Source organism: Rhinoderma darwinii, chromosome 4 (assembly GCF_050947455.1).
Source record: "Rhinoderma darwinii isolate aRhiDar2 chromosome 4, aRhiDar2.hap1, whole genome shotgun sequence".
In the NCBI taxonomy this organism is placed as follows: Eukaryota; Metazoa; Chordata; class Amphibia; order Anura; family Rhinodermatidae; genus Rhinoderma; species Rhinoderma darwinii.
Window position 1 is genome coordinate 390175703 of NC_134690.1, and position 23727 is coordinate 390199429.

Here is a 23727-nt window from a genome sequence, read left to right on the forward strand (position 1 = left end):
GAGTGTGCTCTGTACCGTACACTGCAGCAGGTGGGGAGTGCGCTCTGTACCGTACACTGCAGCAGGTGGGGAGTGCGCTCTGTACCGTACTCTGCAGCAGGTGGGGAGTGCGCTCTGTACCGTACTCTGCAGCAGGTGGGGAGTGCGCTCTGTACCGTACTCTGCAGCAGGTGGTGAGTGCACTCTGTACCGTACTCTGCAGCAGGTGGTGAGTGCGCTCTGTACCGTACACTGCAGCAGGTGGTTAGTGCGCTCTGTATTGTACACTGCAGCAGGTGGTGAGTGGGTTCTGTAATGTACTCAGCAGCAGGTGGTGAATGTGCTCTGTACTGTACTCTGCAACAGGCGGTGATTGCGCTCTTTATTGTACACTGTAGCAGTTGGTGAGTGCGATCTGTAATGTACTCTGCAACAAGCGGTGAGTGTGCTCTGTACCGTACACTGCAGCAGGTGGTGAGTACACAATGTACTGTACACTGCAGCATGTGGGGAATGCTCTCTGTACTGTACACTGCAGCAGGTGGTCAGTACGCTCTGTACTGTACACTGCAGGTGGTGGGTGCGCTCTGTACTATACACTGCAGCAGGTGGTGAGTGCGCTCTGTACTGTACACTGCAGCAGGTGGTGAGTGCGCTCTGTACCGTACACTGAAACAGGTGGTGAATGCTCTCTGTACCGTACACTGCAGCAGGTGGTGAGTGCGCTCTGTACTGTACACTGCAGCAGGTGGTTAGTGCGCTCTGTACTGTACACTGCAGGAGGTGGTGAGTGCGTTCTGTACTGTACACTGCAGCAGGTGGTGAGTGCGCTCTGTACTGTACACTGCAGGAGGTGGTGAGTGCGTTCTGTACTGTACACTGCAGCAGGTGGTGAGTGCGCTCTGTACTGTACACTGCAGCAGGGGGTGAGTGCGCTCTGTACTGTACGCTCCACCAGGTGGCGAGTGCACTCTGTACTGTACGCTGCAGCAGGTGGTGAGTGCGCTCTGTACTGTACGCTGCAGCAGGTGGTGAGTGCGCTCTGTACTGTACACTGCAGCAGAGGGTCAGTGCTCTCTGTACTGTACACTGCAGCAGGGGGTGAGTGCGCTCTGTACTGTAAACTGCAGCAGAGCAGGTGGTGAGTGCGCTCTGTACCCTACACTGCAGCAGGTGGTGAGTGTGCTCTGTACTGTACACTGCAGCAGGTGGTGAGTGCGCTCTATACTGTACACTGCAGCAGGTGGTGAGTGCGCTCTATACTGTACACTGCAGCAGGTGGTGAGTGCGCTCTGTACTGTACGCTGCAGCAGGTGGTGAGTGCGCTCTGTACTGTACGCTGCAGCAGGTGGTGAGTGCGCTCTGTACTGTACGCTGCAGCAGGTGGAGAGTGCGCTCTGTACTGTACACTGCAGCAGGTGGTGAGTGCGCTCTATAGCGTACACTGCAGCAGGTGGTGAGTGCGCTCTGTACCGTACACTGCAGCAGGTGGTGAGTGCGCTCTGTATTGTACATTGCAGCAGGTGGTGAGTGCGCTCTTTACCGTACACTGCAGCAGGTGGTGAGTGCGCTCTGTACTGTACACTGCAGCAGGTGGTGAGTGCTCTCTGTACTGTACACTGCAGGAGGTGGTGAGTGCGTTCTGTACTGTACACTGCAGCAGGTGGTGAGTGCGCTCTGTACTGTACACTGCAGCAGGGGGTGAGTGCGCTCTGTACCGTACACTGAAACAGGTGGTGAATGCTCTCTGTACCGTACACTGCAGCAGGTGGTGAGTGCGCTCTGTACTGTACACTGCAGCAGGTGGTTAGTGCGCTCTGTACTGTACGCTGCAGCAGGTGGTGGGTGCTCTCTGTACTGTACACTGCAGGAGGTGGTGAGTGCGTTCTGTACTGTACACTGCAGCAGGTGGTGAGTGCGCTCTGTACTGTACACTGCAGCAGGGGGTGAGTGCGCTCTGTACTGTACGCTCCACCAGGTGGTGAGTGCACTCTGTACTGTACACTGCAGCAGGTGGTGAGTGCGCTCTGTACTGTACGCTGCAGCAGGTGGTGAGTGCGCTCTGTACTGTACACTGCAGCAGAGGGTCAGTGCTCTCTGTACTGTACACTGCAGCAGGGGGTGAGTGCGCTCTGTACTGTAAACTGCAGCAGAGCAGGTGGTGAGTGCACTCTGTACCCTACACTGCAGCAGGTGGTGAGTGCGCTCTGTACTGTACACTGCAGCAGGTGGTGAGTGCGTTCTATACTGTACACTGCAGCAGGTGGTGAGTGCGCTCTATACTGTACACTGCAGCAGGTGGTGAGTGCACTCTGTACTGTACGCTGCAGCAGGTGGTGAGTGCGCTCTGTACTGTACGCTGCAGCAGGTGGTGAGTGCGCTCTGTACCGTGCACTGCAGCAGGTGGTGAGTGCGCTCTATACCGTACACTGCAGCAGGTGGTGAGTGCGCTCTGTACCGTACACTGCAGCAGGTGGTGAGTGCGCTCTGTATTGTATATTGCAGCAGGTGGTGAGTGCGCTCTTTACCGTACACTGCAGCAGGTGGTGAGTGCGCTCTGTACTGTACACTGCAGCAGGTGGTGAGTGCTCTCTGTACTGTACACTGCAGCAGGTGGTGAGTGTGCCCTGTACTGTACACTGCAGCAGGTGGTGAGTGCGCTCTGTACTGTACACTGCAGCAGGGGGTGAGTGCGCTCTGTACTGTAAACTGCAGCAGGTGGTGAGTGCGCTCTGTACCCTACACTGCAGCAGGTGGTGAGTGCGCTCTGTACTGTACACTGCAGCAGGTGGTGAGTGCGCTCTATACTGTACACTGCAGCACGTGGTGAGTGCGCTCTATACTGTACACTGCAGCAGGTGGTGAGTGCGCTCTGTACTGTACGCTGCAGCAGGTGGTGAGTGCGCTCTGTACTGTATGCTGCAGCAGGTGGTGAGTGCGCTCTGTACTGTACGCTGCAGCAGGTGGAGAGTGCGCTCTATACCGTACACTGCAGCAGGTGGTGAGTGCGCTCTGTACCGTACACTGCAGCAGGTGGTGAGTGCGCTCTGTATTGTACATTGCAGCAGGTGGTGAGTGCGCTCTTTACCGTACACTGCAGCAGGTGGTGAGTGCGCTCTGTACTGTACACTGCAGCAGGTGGTGAGTGCACTCTGTACTGTACACTGCAGGAGGTGGGGCGTGCGCTCTGTACCGTACTCTGCAGCAGGTGGGGAGTGTGCTCTGTACCGTACTCTGCAGCAGGTGGGGAGTGCGCTCTGTACCGTACTCTGCAGCAGGTGGTGAGTGTGCTCTGTACCGTACTCTGCAGCAGGTGGTGAGTGCGCTCTGTACCGTACACTGCAGCAGGTGGTTAGTGCGCTCTGTATTGTACACTGCAGCAGGTGGTGAGTGGGTTCTGTAATGTACTCAGCAGCAGGTGGTGAGTGTGCTCTGTACTGTACTCTGCAACAGGCGGTGATTGCGCTCTTTATTGTACACTGTAGCAGTTGGTGAGTGCGATCTGTAATGTACTCTGCAACAAGCGGTGAGTGTGCTCTGTACCGTACACTGCAGCAGGTGGTGAGTACACAATGTACTGTACACTGCAGCATGTGGGGAATGCTCTCTGTACTGTACACTGCAGCAGGTGGTCAGTACGCTCTGTACTGTACACTGCAGGTGGTGGGTGCGCTCTGTACTATACACTGCAGCAGGTGGTGAGTGCGCTCTGTACTGTACACTGCAGCAGGTGGTGAGTGCGCTCTGTACCGTACACTGAAACAGGTGGTGAATGCTCTCTGTACCGTACACTGCAGCAGGTGGTGAGTGCGCTCTGTACTGTACACTGCAGCAGGTGGTTAGTGCGCTCTGTACTGTACACTGCAGGAGGTGGTGAGTGCGTTCTGTACTGTACACTGCAGCAGGTGGTGAGTGCGCTCTGTACTGTACACTGCAGGAGGTGGTGAGTGCGTTCTGTACTGTACACTGCAGCAGGTGGTGAGTGCGCTCTGTACTGTACACTGCAGCAGGGGGTGAGTGCGCTCTGTACTGTACGCTCCACCAGGTGGCGAGTGCACTCTGTACTGTACGCTGCAGCAGGTGGTGAGTGCGCTCTGTACTGTACGCTGCAGCAGGTGGTGAGTGCGCTCTGTACTGTACACTGCAGCAGAGGGTCAGTGCTCTCTGTACTGTACACTGCAGCAGGGGGTGAGTGCGCTCTGTACTGTAAACTGCAGCAGAGCAGGTGGTGAGTGCGCTCTGTACCCTACACTGCAGCAGGTGGTGAGTGTGCTCTGTACTGTACACTGCAGCAGGTGGTGAGTGCGCTCTATACTGTACACTGCAGCAGGTGGTGAGTGCGCTCTATACTGTACACTGCAGCAGGTGGTGAGTGCGCTCTGTACGCTGCAGCAGGTGGTGAGTGCGCTCTGTACTGTACACTGCAGCAGGTGGTGAGTGCGCTCTGTACTGTACGCTGCAGCAGGTGGAGAGTGCGCTCTGTACTGTACACTGCAGCAGGTGGTGAGTGCGCTCTATAGCGTACACTGCAGCAGGTGGTGAGTGCGCTCTGTACCGTACACTGCAGCAGGTGGTGAGTGCGCTCTGTATTGTACATTGCAGCAGGTGGTGAGTGCGCTCTTTACCGTACACTGCAGCAGGTGGTGAGTGCGCTCTGTACTGTACACTGCAGCAGGTGGTGAGTGCTCTCTGTACTGTACACTGCAGGAGGTGGTGAGTGCGTTCTGTACTGTACACTGCAGCAGGTGGTGAGTGCGCTCTGTACTGTACACTGCAGCAGGGGGTGAGTGCGCTCTGTACTGTACACTGCAGCATGTGGGGAGTGCGCTCTGTACTGTACACTGCAGCAGGTGGTGAGTGCGCTCTGCACTGTACACTGCAGCAGGTGGTGAGTGCGCTCTGTACTGTACACTGCAGCAGGTGGTGAGTGCGCTCTGTACTGTACACTGCAGCAGGGGGTGAGTGCGCTCTGTACTGTACACTGCAGCATGTGGCGAGTGCGCTCTGTACTATACACTGCAGCAGGTGGTGAGTGCGCTCTGTACTGTACACTGCAGCAGGGGGTGAGTGCGCTCTGTACTGTACACTGCAGCAGGTGGTGAGTGCACTCTGTACTGTACACTGCAGCAGGGGGTGAGTGCGCTCTGTACTGTACACTGCAGCAGGTGGTGAGTGCACTCTGTACTGTACACTGCAGCAGGGGGTGAGTGCGCTCTGTACTGTACACTGCAGCAGGGGGTGAGTGCGCTCTGTACTGTACACTGCAGCAGGGGGTGAGTGCGCTCTGTACTGTACACTGCAGCAGGTGGTGAGTGCGCTCTGTACTGTACACTGCAGCAGGTGGTGAGTGCGCTCTGTACTGTACACTGCAGCAGGGGGTGAGTGCGCTCTGTACTGTACACTGCAGCAGGGGGTGAGTGCGCTCTGTACTGTACACTGCAGCAGGTGGTGAGTGCGCTCTGTACTGTACACTGCAGCAGGTGGTGAGTGTGCTCTGTACTGTACACTGCAGCAGGTGGTGAGTGCGCTCTGTACTGTACACTGCAGCAGGTTTTTAGCGGACTCTGTATTTCACACAGCAGGTGAATTTGCCGGCGTTAGGACCCCTCGGCTCCCGCAGCTGCACAGCTGTCCTCCCCTGTCTGCCTGTCCCGGGGAGACATTAATAGCTGCTCCCAGGCACAGCGGCCTCTCTTTCTCTCTGGTCCCTTATATCGTGCACCCCTCTACGGACACCATGGGACCCCCTGATGGCATCGAGCGCTTCATAAGCACCGGAAAAGGCAGAGGGATGAGGGCATTACGTGACTTCAGACTGGGCGAGCTGCTGTTCTCCTGTCCGGCCTACACCTGGGTCTTGACTGTCAACGAGCGCGGCAACCAGTGCGACTACTGCTTCTCCAGGTACCTTCCCTCCTCCACATCCCGGGCACAGGCTGCTACGTACCCCACTGCCTTCCTCTTATTCCCCTAGGGCGGGTATATTACTACTGCGCTTATATTACGGTAATTACGGTGGAGGTTCTCCTACACGTGGGAGGAAGCTCGCATTCCCGCAGCGATGCAGGGTCCTAGCGCCTCCTGATATCCTTACTAATAATGCGACATTTCTCTGTAGTAATCGCTAATTTGCACCATTTGTAGAGCAGGACTCCCCATAGACTCAGTCAACTCTACAGAGTCTATAGAAACCAGGCAAAATTATAATGGTGTCCCGAAGTCTCAGTAGAAACCTCCAGTCTCAGTTTTTCTGTTTTTGTGACAGATAATGGTCAGGTTACAGCTCCAAAGGTAACGTCAGTTACATGTGACGTCGAATTGCGCAAATGTTGCTGTCTACCACAACTGTGAGACCCCGTAAACATATGTAGTATGTAGGTCACTATGACAGTTCTGCCTGGCATTAAGTATCTATGGCTGCATATCATTTCCTTTTAGTAGGATGTGGTACGTCTTACGTTGTTGGCTACATTTAGTCCGCGCAGCGTGGTTTCATGCGTCCGTATTAAGATCACAATAAGATTCTGGCTCCGTACAGAAGCGGGGGCGCCATACGAAGAATAATATGGCGGCACGCAGCGTATTAAAAATTATATTGCATGCAAAACGGCTGTTTTTTTTACGTTCCGGGCCTTGTTTCCGTTTTTAACGGCCGATTTTGACCCGTTTTGCATCCTGTTTTTTTTCCCTGACCGTTTTAAAAACGGATGAATTTCATTTGTGAATTTTTTGCCACACACTCCCCTCTGATACTGCCACACAGCCCCCCTTGTAGGCAGTGCCACACAGCCCCCCTTGTAGGTAGTGCCACACAGCCCCCTGTAGGTAGTTCTACATAGCACCCCATCCCCATGGATGGCCTTCCCCTTACCTTTCCGTAGATTGCGCCACTGTAGCGGACCGTTCCAGGAGAAGTCCCTGACTTCAATGTCCATATATGGACAGTGAAGTCAGGTACTTCTCCTGGAGTGGAAACATCGGCCACAGTGCTGGGGATCCCGCTTCAGAAGTTACTGTGTCCATATATGGACAGTGGACTTCTCCTGGAGCGGAATCCCCAATCCTCGGCCACAGTGTTGCTGAAGCTGTGGCCGGGGATTGGGGATTCCGCTCCTACAAGGAGCAAATAAATACCCCCCCCCCTCCTCACATGCACTTCGCACTGTGAGGATGACCGCGCGAGCGACGGAAGACACGGCCGTCACTCGGAAAACATTCAAAGTGATGACCGTGTATTACCCGGCCCAATCGACTTCTATGGCAGCCGGGAGAGTGGCCGAAAATATGGCATGTCCCATTTTTTGACGGCCATCAAAAAAACGGTCGCGTGAATAGCCCCATTAGGGGTCCATTGTTCCAACTGCGGCCGTGTGACAGACATTTTTTGAACGGCCGTCATACGGCCGGGAAACCCTGTTGTGTGAATAGACCCTAAGGCCTTGTTCACACAGATTATTATTTTTTTTGTCGGGCAGAAAATAAATCTGCCTTCATTTTTTTCCTTCTAAATTTTTGACGCAGATTTTGAAACGCGCACGTTTTCTGACACCATTTATTTAATTTAGCCGATGTAAAATCACAAGCGTTTTAGTTTTTGTCAAAGAACACGTAAAAAACCAATTCAAATGAACAGCGCATTTTTTATTCCGTCTCCCATTGATTTCAATGGATGTTCAGTATGAAACTTTTTTTTTTTTTTTTGCCCCCACGAGCGGACAAATACCACCTGGACGGAAAAAAAAAAAAGCTCCTCTACCTCCCATTAAAATCTATGTCAATGTGAAATCCTTCTACATAGTGCGAGACGGAGTCTGAGATCTGGGGAGCGGCCGATAAGCTGTGCCCGTGCCGCTTCGTGGTTTTGGGAAGACGCGCAGGAAAATCCCTGGAAATGCTGGAATGAAAAACGCACCTAAAAAAACGCATTAATTTTTTAAATACCCATCACGACAGCTGTATGAGGGCCTTTGCAGTTTTTACTGGTACCATTTTGGGGTTCGTATGACTTTTGGATCATTTACTTATTTTATAACATTTTTTATTTGAATTTTTTTTGGTTGGTTAAATGAACCGAAAACAGCAATTCTGGCCCTTTTTATTATGTTTTGGGGCGTTCACCAGGCGGGTTAAATACTGTAATAGTTTTACAGTTCGGGATGTTACAAAAGCAGCAATACCAATTATGTGCAGCTTTTGTTTTTCCCCTAAGGCCGGGTTCCCACGGGTTGGATACGCTGCGTAAACACTGCGCAGCATATCCGACTTGGAATCCGCAGCACCTTCCGTCCTAAAAATCGCACCACGGTGTGGTTTATTGGAACTGAAATTCCGCTGCGGAAAGCAGTGCTTAGGGGGTGGGGGAACAAAACGATACTTACGCCCTCCCTCTTCTCTGCGCGTAGTCCAGCCTCCTACGATGATGCTGCAGCCTGTGATTGGCTGCAGCGGTCACATGGGATGAAAGGTCATCCCAGGAGGCTGGACTGCAGGAAGGAAGAGGGCATTCTGGGTAAGTATAATTTTTTATTTTTTTTCCGGAGTTGCGATTTTTGCGGCGTACATTTGGCTTTCTTTTGAGGGTTTTGCATCCCCAATTTATTCAATGGGGAAAACCCGCAAGAGAAATTCCACAAAAACGCAGCATAAATTGACATGCCGCTGGTCAGTTTATTAACGTTTACACTGCGTTTTTGCTTTTTTTTTGCAGCGTAGTCCCCCCGTCTGCCATGGAAACCATCAGGACCCTGCAATCGTGTTGCGGGAAGGTCGATGGGATGACATAGGAAGCCCCTTCCCTCTATAACCACTTAAGTTTTAGCGGGAGCCTGCCTGTCATTAGACGGTTTGGCGCCCGTGTCTCGTGCCAGTCTCATGACGCAGCTCAATAAAAAGGTGGCGCTGCAGCATAAGTGCCCTCAGTGACAACTGCAAATATGCGTATTGGTGGTTATAGGAGAAATTAATAAAAGGCCAAAGCCTGAGCTGCACTACTAAGTGATTCTGATCACATGTCCCCTCTGATTTGTCCAGTGTAATGTCCTCATGAAGATTTTGTGTAGATCCAAAATTGCCAAAACAATATTCATTTATTTGGTGATTTGGATCCACGCAAAAGTTTCTATAGCAACATTGCATGTGACAGAAATGAGGATGAGACGTGTTGTCATCAGAATGCTTCAGTAGTGCAGCCTCAGGCTTTGGGCCTGTAACTTTAAGCCATCGTATCTCAGCAAATCTCACATGTTTAATGTTTTCTGGAACTCAGACATAGTTTGGAAAAGTCCTGCACCTGGGCTAAAACATCTCCATCTCTCGTCACTTCTGTGGAAGGACAAGTGACAACTGTTCGGAGTCCCACCATTTGTTATTGTATTATTTTAGTTACCCCCACGGACTATTACCCATATGTCTTACAGCATTCAGAGGGTACAGTGTCTATTCATGGGCGTATTTTTGGTATCGCAGCTCAATCTCATTAATTTCAATGCAGCTACACTGCAATACCAGACGCAACCTGCGGACCGATGGGGCACTATTTTTTGATGAAAGCAGACCTTTTTTTCTAATTCTGTACAATCCCTTTTAATGGAGCTTTCTGTTCATTTATTATTTGGCATCTTTTGCCCCCCCCCCCTCCTGCGACCAGATCAAAGGGTCCTTGATTCTATCGTTCTCGTGATCGTTGTGGGTCCTAAAGGTCAGACTCCTACTGATCATAATGTTATGGCATATCCTAGTGATATGTCCCAACCTGATTAGAAGGGATTACCGCTTTAAAGGGAATGTGTCGCTAGAATTTTTTTTATTTTTTTTTCAGTTAAACCATTACTATTTAAGTGATTACACATTGTTTTAATTTATTTTTTCTTTTTTCACAAGTCAGGAAATATTATAAATTAGATTCTAATTTATAACATTTCCATGTGCTGGACACTAGAGGGAGCAGTACCCAAAATTGCAGCATGGTCACTGTGGTAAAGCAACCTCTTTGATGTATGCTGCAAATTTGGGGTAGACACACTCGCTCTAGTGTCCTCACACAATCCCCCCCCCTCCATTTTTCTGGCTAGTGCCAGGAGATGGAGGGGTTTGAATCTTCAAACCTCCTACACCGTGTGCCGGCCGCCATTTTCTGAGCGACTGCTCAGTGTAGGAGGATTAGATACAGGGCTACACACGAACATAAATCACCTGCTCCTGCCGCCGCCTTCGCTGGTCTACGCTCCTCTTCATTGCGCCTTCGCTTAGTTGAACATATGGCCGGAAGCCACGGCCGGAAGTCGTCATCTTACTGTCCAGCAGCGGCTTCCGGTCAGCATGAAAATGGCGCCGGATTTCGCTCTACGAACAAGCCTCGTTTTGGTCTGTGTGGGAGTGGCACATTCGCCGTTCTCACACAGACGGCGCACTCAGCTGAGAATGGAACGGCTCCCGCTCGCATTCTCTATGGGGATGTATGTGCCGTATTCCATCTCTGTATGTGTCGTTAATCGACATACAGAGATGAAAAAAAAAATGGCAGCCCCCATAGAGAAGTAAAAGTAAGAAAACATTAAAAAGTAAAACATAAGAACACAATTAAGTAAAATTTGTGAAACTATTACATTAAAAGCAATATGATGAAAAAAATAAATAAATTCATGACACCTTCCCTTTAAACAACCAAACTTCCTCATCTTCGTGGACAACAAAAAAGTAAAAAAAAAAGTTTAGCGTGGGGTTTTGCTATTTTCCAGACCTAGTGTCTTTTGAATAGGCTCAGATCAGGATCTCATCCCTACTGTAAAGTGATCGCTCTTCCTACCACTGTCTTCCACGGAAACACTGACCTGGTTCCACAGACTCTCAGATTAGAAATTCCTTTGCCCCAAGGTTGCAAGTTAAAAAAAAAAAAATGTTTTTATTTTTTCATGGCCCCAATCTGTGTCCAGATTCCGGACCATAATTATTCACCTCTATGAGGAAGGGGAAATAAAAACCCTTTTGGGCACGACAAAATGGCCTTCTAGTCGTTGTCTTCACATTCTTTCTCCAAACCTTAGACCGTTTCCTAAGGAGCATTTACCAGCAATGCAATTAAAGGAATTTTCAAACAAAAGGCTTTTCTGACGGGTGGGGTCTGGCAGCTGGAACCTTGAAAAAAAAATTGGGGCAATATTTTTTTTCAAAAAATGGTTGGGTCTAAAAAGTTAGAAAATTCCTTAAGTGGTACAGTGAGAATGGCCGTTTTTCTTTTTTTTTTTTTTAACCTAGGTGCAGAATAGGAGTGGTCTAGGCCTTGGCACTAATGGTTACGAGACCCTTGCCAACCAACATTGTTATAATACATGTGATCATTTGTCTCCTTTAGTTTTTTCACAGACCCTTGGGACACTGCAGATTTAAGCAGTGGATTTTCTAGAAGAAATGCTTATTGCAAATCCGTGCCATGTGAACATAGCCTAAGAGCAGCTTACGGTCTGGCAGACTCAAACCATCCATGTACTACACGGAGGGTTATTTATCTAAATCAGTGATCCGCAACCACCGGGCCGCGGGCCAATACCGGGCCGCGGATCATTTGGTACCGGCCCGCGGTATTTGGTATCTACCCCGGTGGCCTCAGGGAATTTCGGGAGAAAAACCGCACCAAACTGTGGTGCAGTTTTTCGGCCGGAATGTCCGCTGCGGAAAACTGCTGATCAGGCCTCCTGGGATGACGTTTCATCTGAGAAGACCGCTGCAGACTGTGATTGGCTACAGCGGTGGTCACATGGTATGAAACATCATCCCAGGAGGTCGTCCTCCTAACGTCATCCATGTCGGCCTCCTGGGATGATGTTTCATCCCATGTGACTGCCGCTGGTCCCAGTTCCAACTGGGACCAGCATCCTTAGGATGCAGATAGAGTTGAATTGAATGCTGGAGCAAGGAGTGACGGCCCCTTGCCCCAGCATTCACTCTGCCGTGAGCAGCTCGACGCAGGCAGGCGTGATGTGATGTCATCGCGCCTGTCTGCGCCAAGTCACTCATAGCACAGACCGCAGGAGAAGGATCCTCCACCTGTCGTGGGAATGGGGATAGGTAAGTATTTGTTATTTTATTTATTAGGCACATATGGGGGCATTATACTGGGTATGGGAGGGGGGCTGATATGGTGGAAGCTGAGGGGGGGCATTATACTGTATTGGGGGCAGCTATGGGGGGCATTATACTGTGGGGGCAGCTATGGGGAGCTCTATACTATGTGGACATTATACAGTGGAGGCAGCTATGGGGGCATTATACTGTTGGATCACACATGGAGACTGTTGGGCAAGGCGGCTGGGCATAGGCGTGGGCAGGGGTCTGGTGGTGTTGGGGAGGGGTGGGGGGCCCAAGCTGAATTCTTGCACCAGGGCCCATGAGCCTTTAGCTACGCCCCTGCTGCCATTTGTTGTGGGTTTTACCTCCCCATTGAATTCAATAGGGAAAACCCACAACAAATAAGCAGCGTTTACGCAAATACGTTTGACTTGCTGCGGAATAAAATTCTGCACCGCGGGTCCATTTCTGAGTGTTTTCTCCGCTCAATATTTACCCAGAGTGTGGATGAGACTTGTTTTATGTCAGCCACTTTTCCGCAGCATAATACAGGTATACGCTTTATTTACGCAATGTGTGAACTGACTCTAACCCAAACCCCGCCCCCCTCCCGACCTGCCCTGCCGATCCCTGGAAAAATGTTCTTGCATCAAACTGGTCCTTGGTGCAAAAAAGGTTGGGGACCGCTGATCCACTTGACACCCATGTAATACTTTATTTCCCCTGTAGGGGCCACTGCATGGGAAATGCCTGGCTGACTCCGGCAAAATAAGCTGGGCCCATGGCGATCCCTGATTGATGCAGCAGCCACATTCTGAAAGGGGATGTCCTTGACATGTGACATAAGGAACACATTTATTGCAAAGCGTCCCTCCTTTTTTTTTCATCTCCGCTAATGCAGATTTTTAGACCTCTCCTCATCACATAGAAGTCCTCTTTTTATTTGTCTTGGATCTGAAGATCAAACGAAGCACGTTTTTCCCTTTCTGGCAAAGTGTTTGTAATCTTCAAACCAACTCAAGATATCCGGTGTTATTATTTGCTCCAGAGAGACGTCCGACATAAACCAGATCCCCCTCGCTGTGTCTCGGACGCCTTCTTTGGATGTAGTACAATCACTGATCACTATTCGTAGATATGGAACATGGGAAGCACTTGGTGTGGGAACGTTTATATGTGTAGTAGCAAACCTTTATCCTGTTCGTTTTTTATATTTACACCGGAAAATTCCTTTAATCTGGCATCAATGTGATCAATTATATCTACCGTTCTGAATTATTGGATGTCATCTAAAAGTATATAAAATAAATTTGTATGAATAGACAATCTTAACTCAACATAAAGTGAAAAATCTTATTGCTTTTCCCTGCTTATTTTTCTCACTGTATGTGTCTGGCCTTAATCTGATTATCTTTGTCGAACTTCTTCTTGTAATTTGTATTCAAAATCAGATGGTGGTGAACTTGTATTTATACACAGCAGCCAATCTGAGGAAGCAGCGCTTCAGTATAAAGCATGGGGGAGGAAACCAGCAAAAGTCTGAGCTTATGATGAGCATAAAATAGATTTCACACTTCCTCTAGACACTGTAGTAAAGTTAGTCACTCCTTATCACTCTGACCTTATGTAGCAGAGTTAAAAAGCAGCCAACACTGAGGTTTAATTTTTTTTTTATGTTCTACATCCTATCTAAATGCAACTAAAAATATTAGTATAATATTCTATTATAATTGTGTTTGTTTTTTTTTTGTTTTTTTTTTATCCTCTTAAGGAAAGAAGGGCTCTCAAAATGTGGCAAATGCAAGCAAGCCTTTTACTGCAATGTGGAATGTCAGGTAAGACGCACACGTTCACTTTTCCTTTATATCCATACATTAAGAGGACCTGGTCGGGTTAAAGTTATAATCCATCTAATTTATTAAACTAGAGAACGTTTTTCAATGTACGTAAATTCAAAACTGTCTTTGCTCCTAACTGGAATCGGAAGGAGAGGAAGCCATCCTAGTACTCTAACTCCTAGAGGGTGAAAGATGTCCCAGCGCAAATATGGAGGAATGGGTGTGTCGACAAGACAACCCTTATCCATACTCTATTAGAGCTTGTGAGCCCTCTCTATACGCCAGAGCGGAGAACTGCTAAGAAAGAGCCGCTCCTGCTCTGGCAAACTTGTCCCGACCATATAATACATGGATGGGTTATGTAGGGACCAAAAATTATCAGTGTAGTCCCTGCAGTAGGTGAGTACACTCGCCAATATACATTCCGATTTCCCCCGTTGCGCTGATTCTGAGATTTTCATAGATTTTTCTATTGCTGCCGTGGGACTAGAAGTCTAGTTGCACAGTCACCTTTGATGACGATCCGACTCTACGTCGTGTGACCGGCCGCTCTGTACTCTATGTACAAGCAGGAGCAGTAGTAGAGCGATTACATAGATTACAGCTGGACTGGTCACGTGACGAAGAGCCGTATCGTCATCCAAGGAGACTGTGCAACTAGACTTCCGGTCCCCCGTCAGCGCTATAGAAATCTATGAAAATCTCAGAATCAGCGTGACGGGGGACCGGAATGTATATTAGCGAGTGTTCTCACATACTGCAGCGACTACACTGATAATAATTTTTGGTCCCTCCTTAACCCCTTTAAATGTGTGTCATGTAATACTAAATTTCCCCCGTTTCAGCCGATGGAGGGAAAATTTCAGGCTGGTCACAATATCGCATATATTATAATTTTTCAGATATCTGTTATCACAAGCTCTCTGCGAGGAGAATTTCTCTACCTGTATCGCCATGACAACACTTCCTGCTTTTGTGTTGTCACCAATCAGAATTCAGCTCAGCACAGATAAGAAAATGAAAGGAGATATTTGATTGGCTACTAAAATAACACTGAGGTGCCTCACGAACAGGAAGTGTTGTTATGGGGACACAGAAGCTTTATAACAGGAACAAAATACTTTTACATTTTTTTTTTTATTATTATTTTTAAGACTATACTAAAAGTTCTCCTTCAAACAACATACTTAGGCTATGTTCACATCTGCGTCAGGGCTCCGTTCTGACGGAAAACTCAAATAGATAGCATAGGTTTCCGTTTCCATCACCATTGATTTCGATGCCGGTGCCAATTTCCATTGTCTCAGTTATGCAAGGGTTCCGTCATTTTGACGGAATCCATAGCGTAGTCGACTACGGTACGGATTCCGTCAAAACGATGGAACCCTTGCATAACTCAGACAAATGGAAACCATTGGCACCGCATTCGTCACCATTGAAATCAATGGTGACGACACAAACGGAAACTGTAGCTTTCCCTTTCCAGTCAGGGCCCTGTTCCAACGGAAAGCTCCGTCGGATTCTAGCCCTGACGAAGATGTGACCGAAGCCTTACCAACATTTTAAACACAAATCGTGGGCCATTTGTAAACTTTACCCTAGAACCCCCCTAAAATGCCCGGAAATGCCCCTTTATTTTTTTATGCGTAAATCCCCACCCCAAATCATGACATTCTGTAAACATTTCTTTTCCTCGTGGCTCTGTCAATCATTTACACCATAAGCTGGCACTAGTTTATCTTAACTTTGGCGCAACCATATCAAGTCTGTTGTAAAAATGGTGCACGTCTTCTATAAATATGGCGTATGTCTTCTGCGGAATTTCTCCACATTACACCACTTTATTTTTGGCATTTCACTCGACAAAACCGTTTCCTATTCACAAAACAATAGAATACAAATTTATACATTTGAAGTAATAAAATCGTCCACCTATTAATCATCTAAAGTTTGAAATGCCGGTCACTTTTCCTTCAAATCCGCGTGATCCTGCCCGAGGATACGTTTTAATTAGAAATGCCTACAGGGGAAAAATCCAGTTCAGCACTAAATTAATTTTAGCCTTTTTTTATTTTATTTTTTTTCATTACTTTCTCCAAAATGTTAATCTTGCATCTATCCAAAAGACAAAAAAAAGCAGATAAAATTCTGACCAAAGTATTACGAAGAAAAATAAATACATTTTCTCAATAGTGAAATTATTTGGATCACAAGCTTGTAATTTTCGTTTCACTGTCCCTTGTGTCTATTTAGGAGTCTGGTCTATCCCACACTAGTGCAAAGATCCTAGCTTACCCTCAAGAGGGGTGGACTGAGACTGATGTCATCATGGCCAGCACAGTGATGTCACTGCATGTGAGATGGCCATCCTAGGGTCAAAACCTCAGTGGGGCATAAAGCAATCCCAGTTCTTCACTGGGACACGTGTGTGGAGTGAAATTGGGGTGCCCAATAGGGACACCATGGCCCAGCAGCTGAAGGGCTGCCTGATTCTCCAACTACTCAGTCCGACCCTGATTCCTCTGATACCTGTCGAATGAAAGTTGAGGTCACAAATCTAAATCTGGAAATGATATGGCTCCTATAATCGGGCCAAGGTCTAACTGTTACATAATGGGAGATCCTCCGCCAATCAGACCTGATGAGCGGTGAAAGGTGATCTCTGAGCTTCAACTTTACTGGGCCTTAAGTTTGGCAGGAGCCCAAGGGGCAAACGAAGATCTTGCTGGCCCTACTAGCGATACCCATGTGCTATCTACTGCTGTGGACCGTCACGGCAATGCTTGGTAGGCCCTCTATCCAATCCACATGGATATAATGTGTTACTTTTTTTTTTCTTTAGCTATAATTGGTGTTCTACATAAAGTCCTAAACCTAAAATCCTTTATTTTATTTTTTTTTTAAACGTTCTTTTATCCTTCTTTAGGGGGCCGCTGCTCGTTCTGAGTTTTGCTATGATCTCTGTATGCGCCCCTGTTAGATATGTTGGAGTTTGATCTGGTTGGATGAAATGTAGGATTCGTTCTCACCTTGTTGTATTTTTGGATTATTTTTATTTTAGTAGGATCTCATCCTTTGTGTCATCCCTTATTTTCAAAGGAAACATATTTGACGTAACCTTTGCCTGTAGAGAAGACAACTATATCTTTGTTTTTATTGCTCTACGATGTGTTTTTTTTTTTGTTTTTGTTTTTGCTGATGTAGAAAGGAGACTGGCCCATGCACAAATTGGAATGCTCCTCAATGTGCTCGTATGGACAGAACTGGAACCCCTCGGAAACTGTAAGACTTACTGCAAGGATACTGGCCAAACAGGTGAGGCCGCCGAGGAAGTCCGTTCCTGGATAAGAGGATGGGTTCTCTATTGTGAGGCAGAGAATGTTTTTTGTTTAGTGTTTTTTGGTTTGTTTTTATTCCTCTGCTTAGCTACAGCATATATCCATTATAATATTGTGTATAAGAGGCTGAAATTTAGGACTAGCTGCCATGTCTTATGCATAATGATGCGCACGTCATCTGCACATGGGCAACTATTGTACAAGGTGCTGGAGGTACCAACTGTGCGCCCCTTTCTGCCCCCAAACTGATCAGTGTAGAGCCCACCAAACTGGCATCTGCTTACCAGCTCTCAGCACCCATTAGGTTAACCCCTTTATGGTCCTTGTTTAAATTACACTGAAGTTAAAAAAGGAAAAAAAAAAAAAGTTTTTGGGAATACACTTTAATGACCTATACCGCACCAGTGTGTGGTCGATGAGGGTCCAATGTGTTGATGGGGCACTTCCTAGGGTTTGATCTACATCGAAGGCCTATCATAATGATAGGCCATTAAAGGGTTTGTCTCATTTTGCTGGGGAAACCCGCGGCCAGCTGGTCATTTTGACGGCTCCTGCAGGGGAAATTTAGTATTAAATGGCGGCCGTTAAGATGAGTCGCGGTCCATGTAGGGCAGAGACGGTCTTCTATAAATATGGTGTACATCACCTGCATAATTTTTCCACGTTACGCCACTTTTTTGGTGGCGTTTCACTTGACAAAATGTTTCCTATCCAAAACAAAAATAAAATAAAAATGGATACATTTGAAGTAATAAAATCGTCAACCTATCCACTTCATTTTTGTAGTGGATAATCTTTCAAGAGTTCTAGAACAAGATTAAAAGGGTTGTCTCAAGATTAAAGGTGATCACATGCTGATCGGTGGGGGTCCGACCACTGGGACCCCCACCAATCATGAGTACGGAGTCCCATTCCTCCGAACTGAGCGGCAGGCCGCACATGCGCACTGCCGCTTCATTCACTGTCTATGGGACTGCCGGAGATAGCCAAGCGCTCGGATATCTCTGGCAGTGTCCTAGAGAATGATTGGAGCAGCAGGGCGCAAGCGTGACCAACCGCTCCATTCATTCAGAGGAACGGGACCCCGTTCTCGTGATCGATGGGGGTCCCAGCAGTCGGACCCCCACCGATCAGCATGTGATCACCTGTCCTGTGGTCAGGCGGTAACTTTTAATCTTGAGACAACCCCGTTGAGGCAAAAACTACAAATGATAAAAAAGGTTTGAAAAATTATTTACACAACCTAGATATTTTCCCAATTATAGTATTTTCTAGAAAAAAAAAAGTTTTTTTTTTTTTTTTGGGTGTAGCCCTTGCCCTTATTGCAATTGCTGAAAATCAAAATTATCCCTAATACACCTCCCATAAAAAAAAAATTCGACTTTTTTTTTCTTCTCCATTTTGCCTTTCTATCTTGGTGTTGAAATCCAGGCCTATTATTTTCAAGGTCACCGTGAAAGACAAAGTTAGTCTGCCGCTGCTATACGCAGAAACCTTTAAAAGCATTTTCTAAAGCGCTGCTGGAGAGTGTCGGAGCCGTAAAAAAAAAAAATTTAATTTTTTAATATCATTTCAAGTCTTTCTACAAAACTGATATGGCAAGAGTTGAGTTGCTCTGCCCGGAGCTCTGTCTGTCATGAAGGGGAAGTCTTACGGTGCGCAAACAAATGATCTTTTCTACGCTAAAACTGACTGGCGAGACTCGGCGATGGCGAGTTTATAGGAATAGACAAACACCGTAGACGTTGTGACAGCTTAATATGCAAAATCCAGTCCTCTTAACCTCCGCTGCGGAGCCACCTGCAAAGCCGTATTTAATGGGCAGGATTACAAAGTAGTGGCCTAAGGCCAACAGCTGAACCGCGCCATTCAACTCTGTCAACAGCGAATGGATTCACGTACCTCAAAGTCCAACTTGTGAGTCGGCCTTATTTGGATGCAACGGAAACAAAGGGAATGACATATATTTAAATAAACCCTGCTATTTTTCTGATCGTCATACGTGCAGATGGAGGAAGTTCAGAGCGCAGCCTTGTAGCAATGTCATTTAGAAGAATAGATCTTATATATAATGTATGTAGCTGGTAACTTGTGTGGATGACCATTATACTATATTATATTCGTTTTTTGTTTATTTTATTAAAAAAAAAAAAATCTTCATCTTTAAGTAAATTTGGTTTATAATGAAAAATTTTCTTGAAATCCTAGAAATTACACCCAGAAAGAACGCCATCCGAGAAATATCTTCTGGTGAAGGAATTTGAATCCCGTAAGATCTTTATTTATATATATATATATATATATATATTTGATTTTTTTTTTTTTTTTTTTTGTGATTTTTTTTTTTTTTTTGAATATTTAATTTGTAGCCTAGTTCTGCATCGCTACATAGTTTTAGATTATTTTCTCTTTTTGCCATGGTGAAAACTTTTTTTTTTTTTTTAAGACCTTGACAAACTTGACAATGAAAAGAAAGAACTGATTGAGAATGATATTGCCGCCTTGCATCACTTCTACTCCAAGAATTTGCACTATTCTGACAACGCTGCACTTGAAATTCTCTTTGCACAGGTAATAAAGGTTCTTCAAATTACTCTTCAATCTATGTGCAAATGCTTTACTTCCTATGTGCTGATACTCCAGTCACATCCAAAGCTGCAGTCAATGTTTTGGTTGCTTCATGCTAATTTTCGAGCTGCATTAGCTCGCATCTATCTGCTGGCCCTATGTTGGTTTAGTGTCTTTGTAGAGCATGTCCTGCTGTAGTTTTATTGTAGAAAATCGTGTCTGATGGAGGAGAAAAATACTTCTCCAAAGTGCATTGCAATCAGCAACCAATTGAAGGTTGAATGCAGCTTTGGATGTGACTGGAGAAATACATCAGCGAGATGGAGGTAGAAGCACAGAGATGCTGAAATTTCCCAGATATGCGAGAGACCCTAATGATCATGGGGGCAGATACTTTTCTGGCCATAACTGAATAGTGATTGAAAATAGACTTTGGGATTAGTGTCCTTTTAAGGACTGGATCGACAGGGCGCACGTTACCCACAATGCATTGTCAGGAACACGTGGATGTCACATAATGATGGATAGCGGTGACAGCCGTCCATACCTGTCCACCTAGACTGCAGCTCCGTTGATAATAATGCACCTCCTATTCTGGCGCAGCTGACGTGTCGTAAAGGATCAGCTGTCTGTGTGTGGATCTGCAGGGATGTCTGTCCGTGATCACTGCGACAGCTGCGGCTGCCTGAGCTGAACGCCATATGATCCGTCCTTAGAGATGCAAGTAGGGATAAAGAGCCATGCAGTCTCCTAGGGACATGACTTTCTAGGAAAGTTGGGTGACAACCACTATGGCTCCTGCAGTACTCGTCCTTATACGTCATGATGGGTTTAGTGGGTTTACCATCATTTTGTTGCTTTATTTCAATGTTTGATCGGTGGGACCCACATCCCTTATAGAGGGGAGCCGTGCTCGCTGGAGTTTACGTTACGTATTACACATCCGGATAGGCCGTCAGTGTAATATTCCGGATGGCCCCTTGTTTTATATAGTGTAAATAAAGGGATTTTGCCATTCGAGACACTTCCGATATACGAATCGGACATGTCGGATGGATCACGTTGTTGGGGGTCCTGGAACTTGGATGGTCACAGTAATGGCAGAGTTGAATGGCTAGGTGGGCATCGCTCCATTAAAGTAAATGGGAGTGGAAGAAACCTATTAACATGGTTGCCGGGGCTTCCCAGACATTGGTAACGTGGCCTTCTGATCTTCTTGAAGCCCCCCCATTAAATTAGTATTCGGTTTTAAGGATGAGTGAAGCTTGCGGTGTAATGGCTAAGGAGATAAATACACCATATGAAAGAAAGTCCTCTAGTAATATGCAATATTAAAATAAAAGGGGGATTACGCAATAAATTGATCCCACCTCTAATCCCTCTTTATTCTTCTAGGTTAACTGTAATGGCTTTACCATTGAGGACGAGGAGCTGTCACACTTGGGATCAGCGATCTTTCCGGAGTATGTTATTTTCGGCTGCAATCGCACTGAATTGACCACCTTACATCCAAGGGCGTATATTGAAGACCACGTAGCTGCTATAGTGCCCGAGCAAAGAGGGGGCCCTGCTCTGGTTGCTCCCGTCCCCATTGTTACTGGGTGGTGAGAACCTGTGCAGGACTCCCCAGAGGAACTGCATTGTTAGCAAACAAGGGGAGGATAGGATCATGGAGGGCAAAGCAGACACACGGTCCTTCTGTCCTGGGTGGCAAAGCCTGGCACCATAATAGGGAGCCCTGTTGGTCCTTCACTATGGGGTCCTCAGTCTTCTATGTACGCCACTGCTTATATCTAAAGACCTGGTCTAGCCGTGAAAGTAGAGCGGGTCACAGACCAGATGTCCTGCCTGAACTGGCATCTGGGATAAGTCATGCCATATAGGTGGTGGCCATGCTGAAAACCCCGCCATCGCTGAGACGAAGGGGCAGAAGCTCTCGGTGGAGCGATCTGCAGCTTCGGCTATGATCGGCGCTCCTCGTCAGCCTGAAGACGGGCTCATAGACGTTCTATGTGAGGCATCTGGCCATCTATCCTTTCCTATGGTTAGCTGATCCTATAGCCACTCCCGTTGGGGTCAATACTAGTTGTATAAATCAATGTGCAGTTAGCTCCCCCTTGTGGTGGCTTCAGGCCAAGAAAAAAGACATTTTTAGCAAGTGAACTTGATGGATAAAAAGGCATCAGAAATCCAGCGTTGCCTGAATCAGACATGTGTTTCAAAAGCTTTGCACTGCGTTGTAGAAAATATTAGATAATTGCTTAAAAGGCAATTCCATAATTTATTATTATTAGAATCACTCCAGTAAGCCATGGAAGTGATTCATATCTACTGCAGAGCCGTGAGATAATTGCTCTATAAGAGATTCTGATAATCACTGTAAATTAGGGGATATCTTTGAACTCTCTTTTGTGGTTCCTCTGTTATTCCTCCTAGAAGTTTTAAATTGACAACTGGGCGTTACTATTCCCCTTGTCAATGGCATGTATCCCTACATACTGACACTGTCCAATCAGTGGTTACTGTGTCAGTCTGTATGAACACGCCTCATAATCGTAACACCCAGTTGTTCATTTATTCATACATTTCCAGGAGGAATAACAGAGGAACAGCACATTTGCAGATTTCTTCTAGGAAATACAAGTATTTACTACAAACAGAAATGTCAGGGGAGGTGACAGGAGATACTCTGCAGGAAATATTTGTGAACTGCTTAAAAGGGACCTACTGTTAGGCCATGTTTCCACGGGACAGATACGCTGTGTAAAAACCACGCAGCGTATCCGTCCTGGAACGCTCAGTACATTCTGTCAGAAAAATCGATCCACATTGTGGTGCGGTTTTTCGGACAGAATTTCCGCTGCGGAAGAAAGCCGTTCATACTTGCCCCCCCCCCCCCCCGGTCACATGGGATGCAATGTCATCCCAGGAGGCCGGACTGCAGGAAGGAGGGCGTTCTAGGCAAGTGTGATTTATTTTATTTTTTTCCTTTTTCGTAGTTGCGATTTTTGCGGCGCAATCGCGGTGAATACGCCGCAATAGTCGCAACCCTTGGTTTTCTGTTGCGGGTTTTGCATCACCGCATGAATTCAATGGGGAAAACCGGCAACGGAAAATCAACAAAAACGCAGCATAAATCGACAAGCCCAGGAATTAAATTCCGCACCGCAGGTCAATTTATTAAGGTTTAAGCTGCGTATTTTTTCCGCAGTGAGCATGAGATTTTCGAAATCTCTCCCGCTATGCTTCTACTGTTGCGGAATTTTCGCATAGAATTCCATTGCGGAAATTCCGGTGCATTTTCGCTACGTAGGAACCCGGCCTTAGTGAACTTGCCCATTAAAACAAAACTCCAGCAGTTCTGGACAACACTAGAACAAGACATATGAATGAGTGCATAAGGACATATGTTGTATTCAAGGTTAAGGCGAGGACTTCTCCGGTATCGGCAGAGATTACATCTAATCTGCTGGAATAATAATTATTTTATGCCGGGGTTGGATTAGATGATTTTTATTATTTATTGTTTCTGTAAAACGAAGAAGCAAATCTCCAAATTCCCTTCTTCTTTTGTAAATCCTTTGCTTTATTATTGCATTGTTTTTGTTTCTTTCGTTGTATCCAGTTTTATTCTCCATTCACAGCTAAAGCTAAGACAACTATAGGATCATTTACTGTATTGTAATTTACCTCTTCCTGATACTTCTTTGCAGTGTTGCACTAATGAATCACAGCTGCTGCCCCAATGTGATTGTCACCTACAAGGGCACCGTGGCCGAGATCCGGGCCGTTCAAGAGATTAATGCTGGAGATGAGGTGAGAATGTTGTCAATTTTATAAAAATACAAAATCCATTAATCTGACATCCGATAATCCAGAAAGTCTTATCATTCGGCGCTTGATTTCAGCACAGAGGGATTCCACAAGAGCAGAAGCTAAAA

The 23727-nt window shown here is 46.8% G+C and overlaps 1 protein-coding gene across 2 annotated transcripts in view; it reads left to right on the forward strand.

Moving 5' to 3' along the window:
- The first annotated feature begins 5575 nt into the window (after positions 1-5575).
- The window catches only part of SMYD2 (SET and MYND domain containing 2), a 28457-nt gene continuing 10305 nt past the window's right edge, over positions 5576-23727 (forward strand). The window contains exons 1-7 of one of the 2 annotated variants that reach the window (XM_075863327.1): positions 5576-5883; positions 13814-13877; positions 17085-17195; positions 19427-19487; positions 19665-19789; positions 21182-21249; positions 23500-23602. In XM_075863327.1, coding sequence (XP_075719442.1) covers positions 5717-5883; positions 13814-13877; positions 17085-17195; positions 19427-19487; positions 19665-19789; positions 21182-21249; positions 23500-23602 — 699 coding nt within the window. In that variant the 5' untranslated portion in view covers positions 5576-5716. Of the gene's footprint in view, positions 5884-6045; positions 6271-13813; positions 13878-17084; positions 17196-19426; positions 19488-19664; positions 19790-21181; positions 21250-23499; positions 23603-23727 lie in introns of those variants that run through there. The other variant, XM_075863328.1, reaches the window with a different exon arrangement.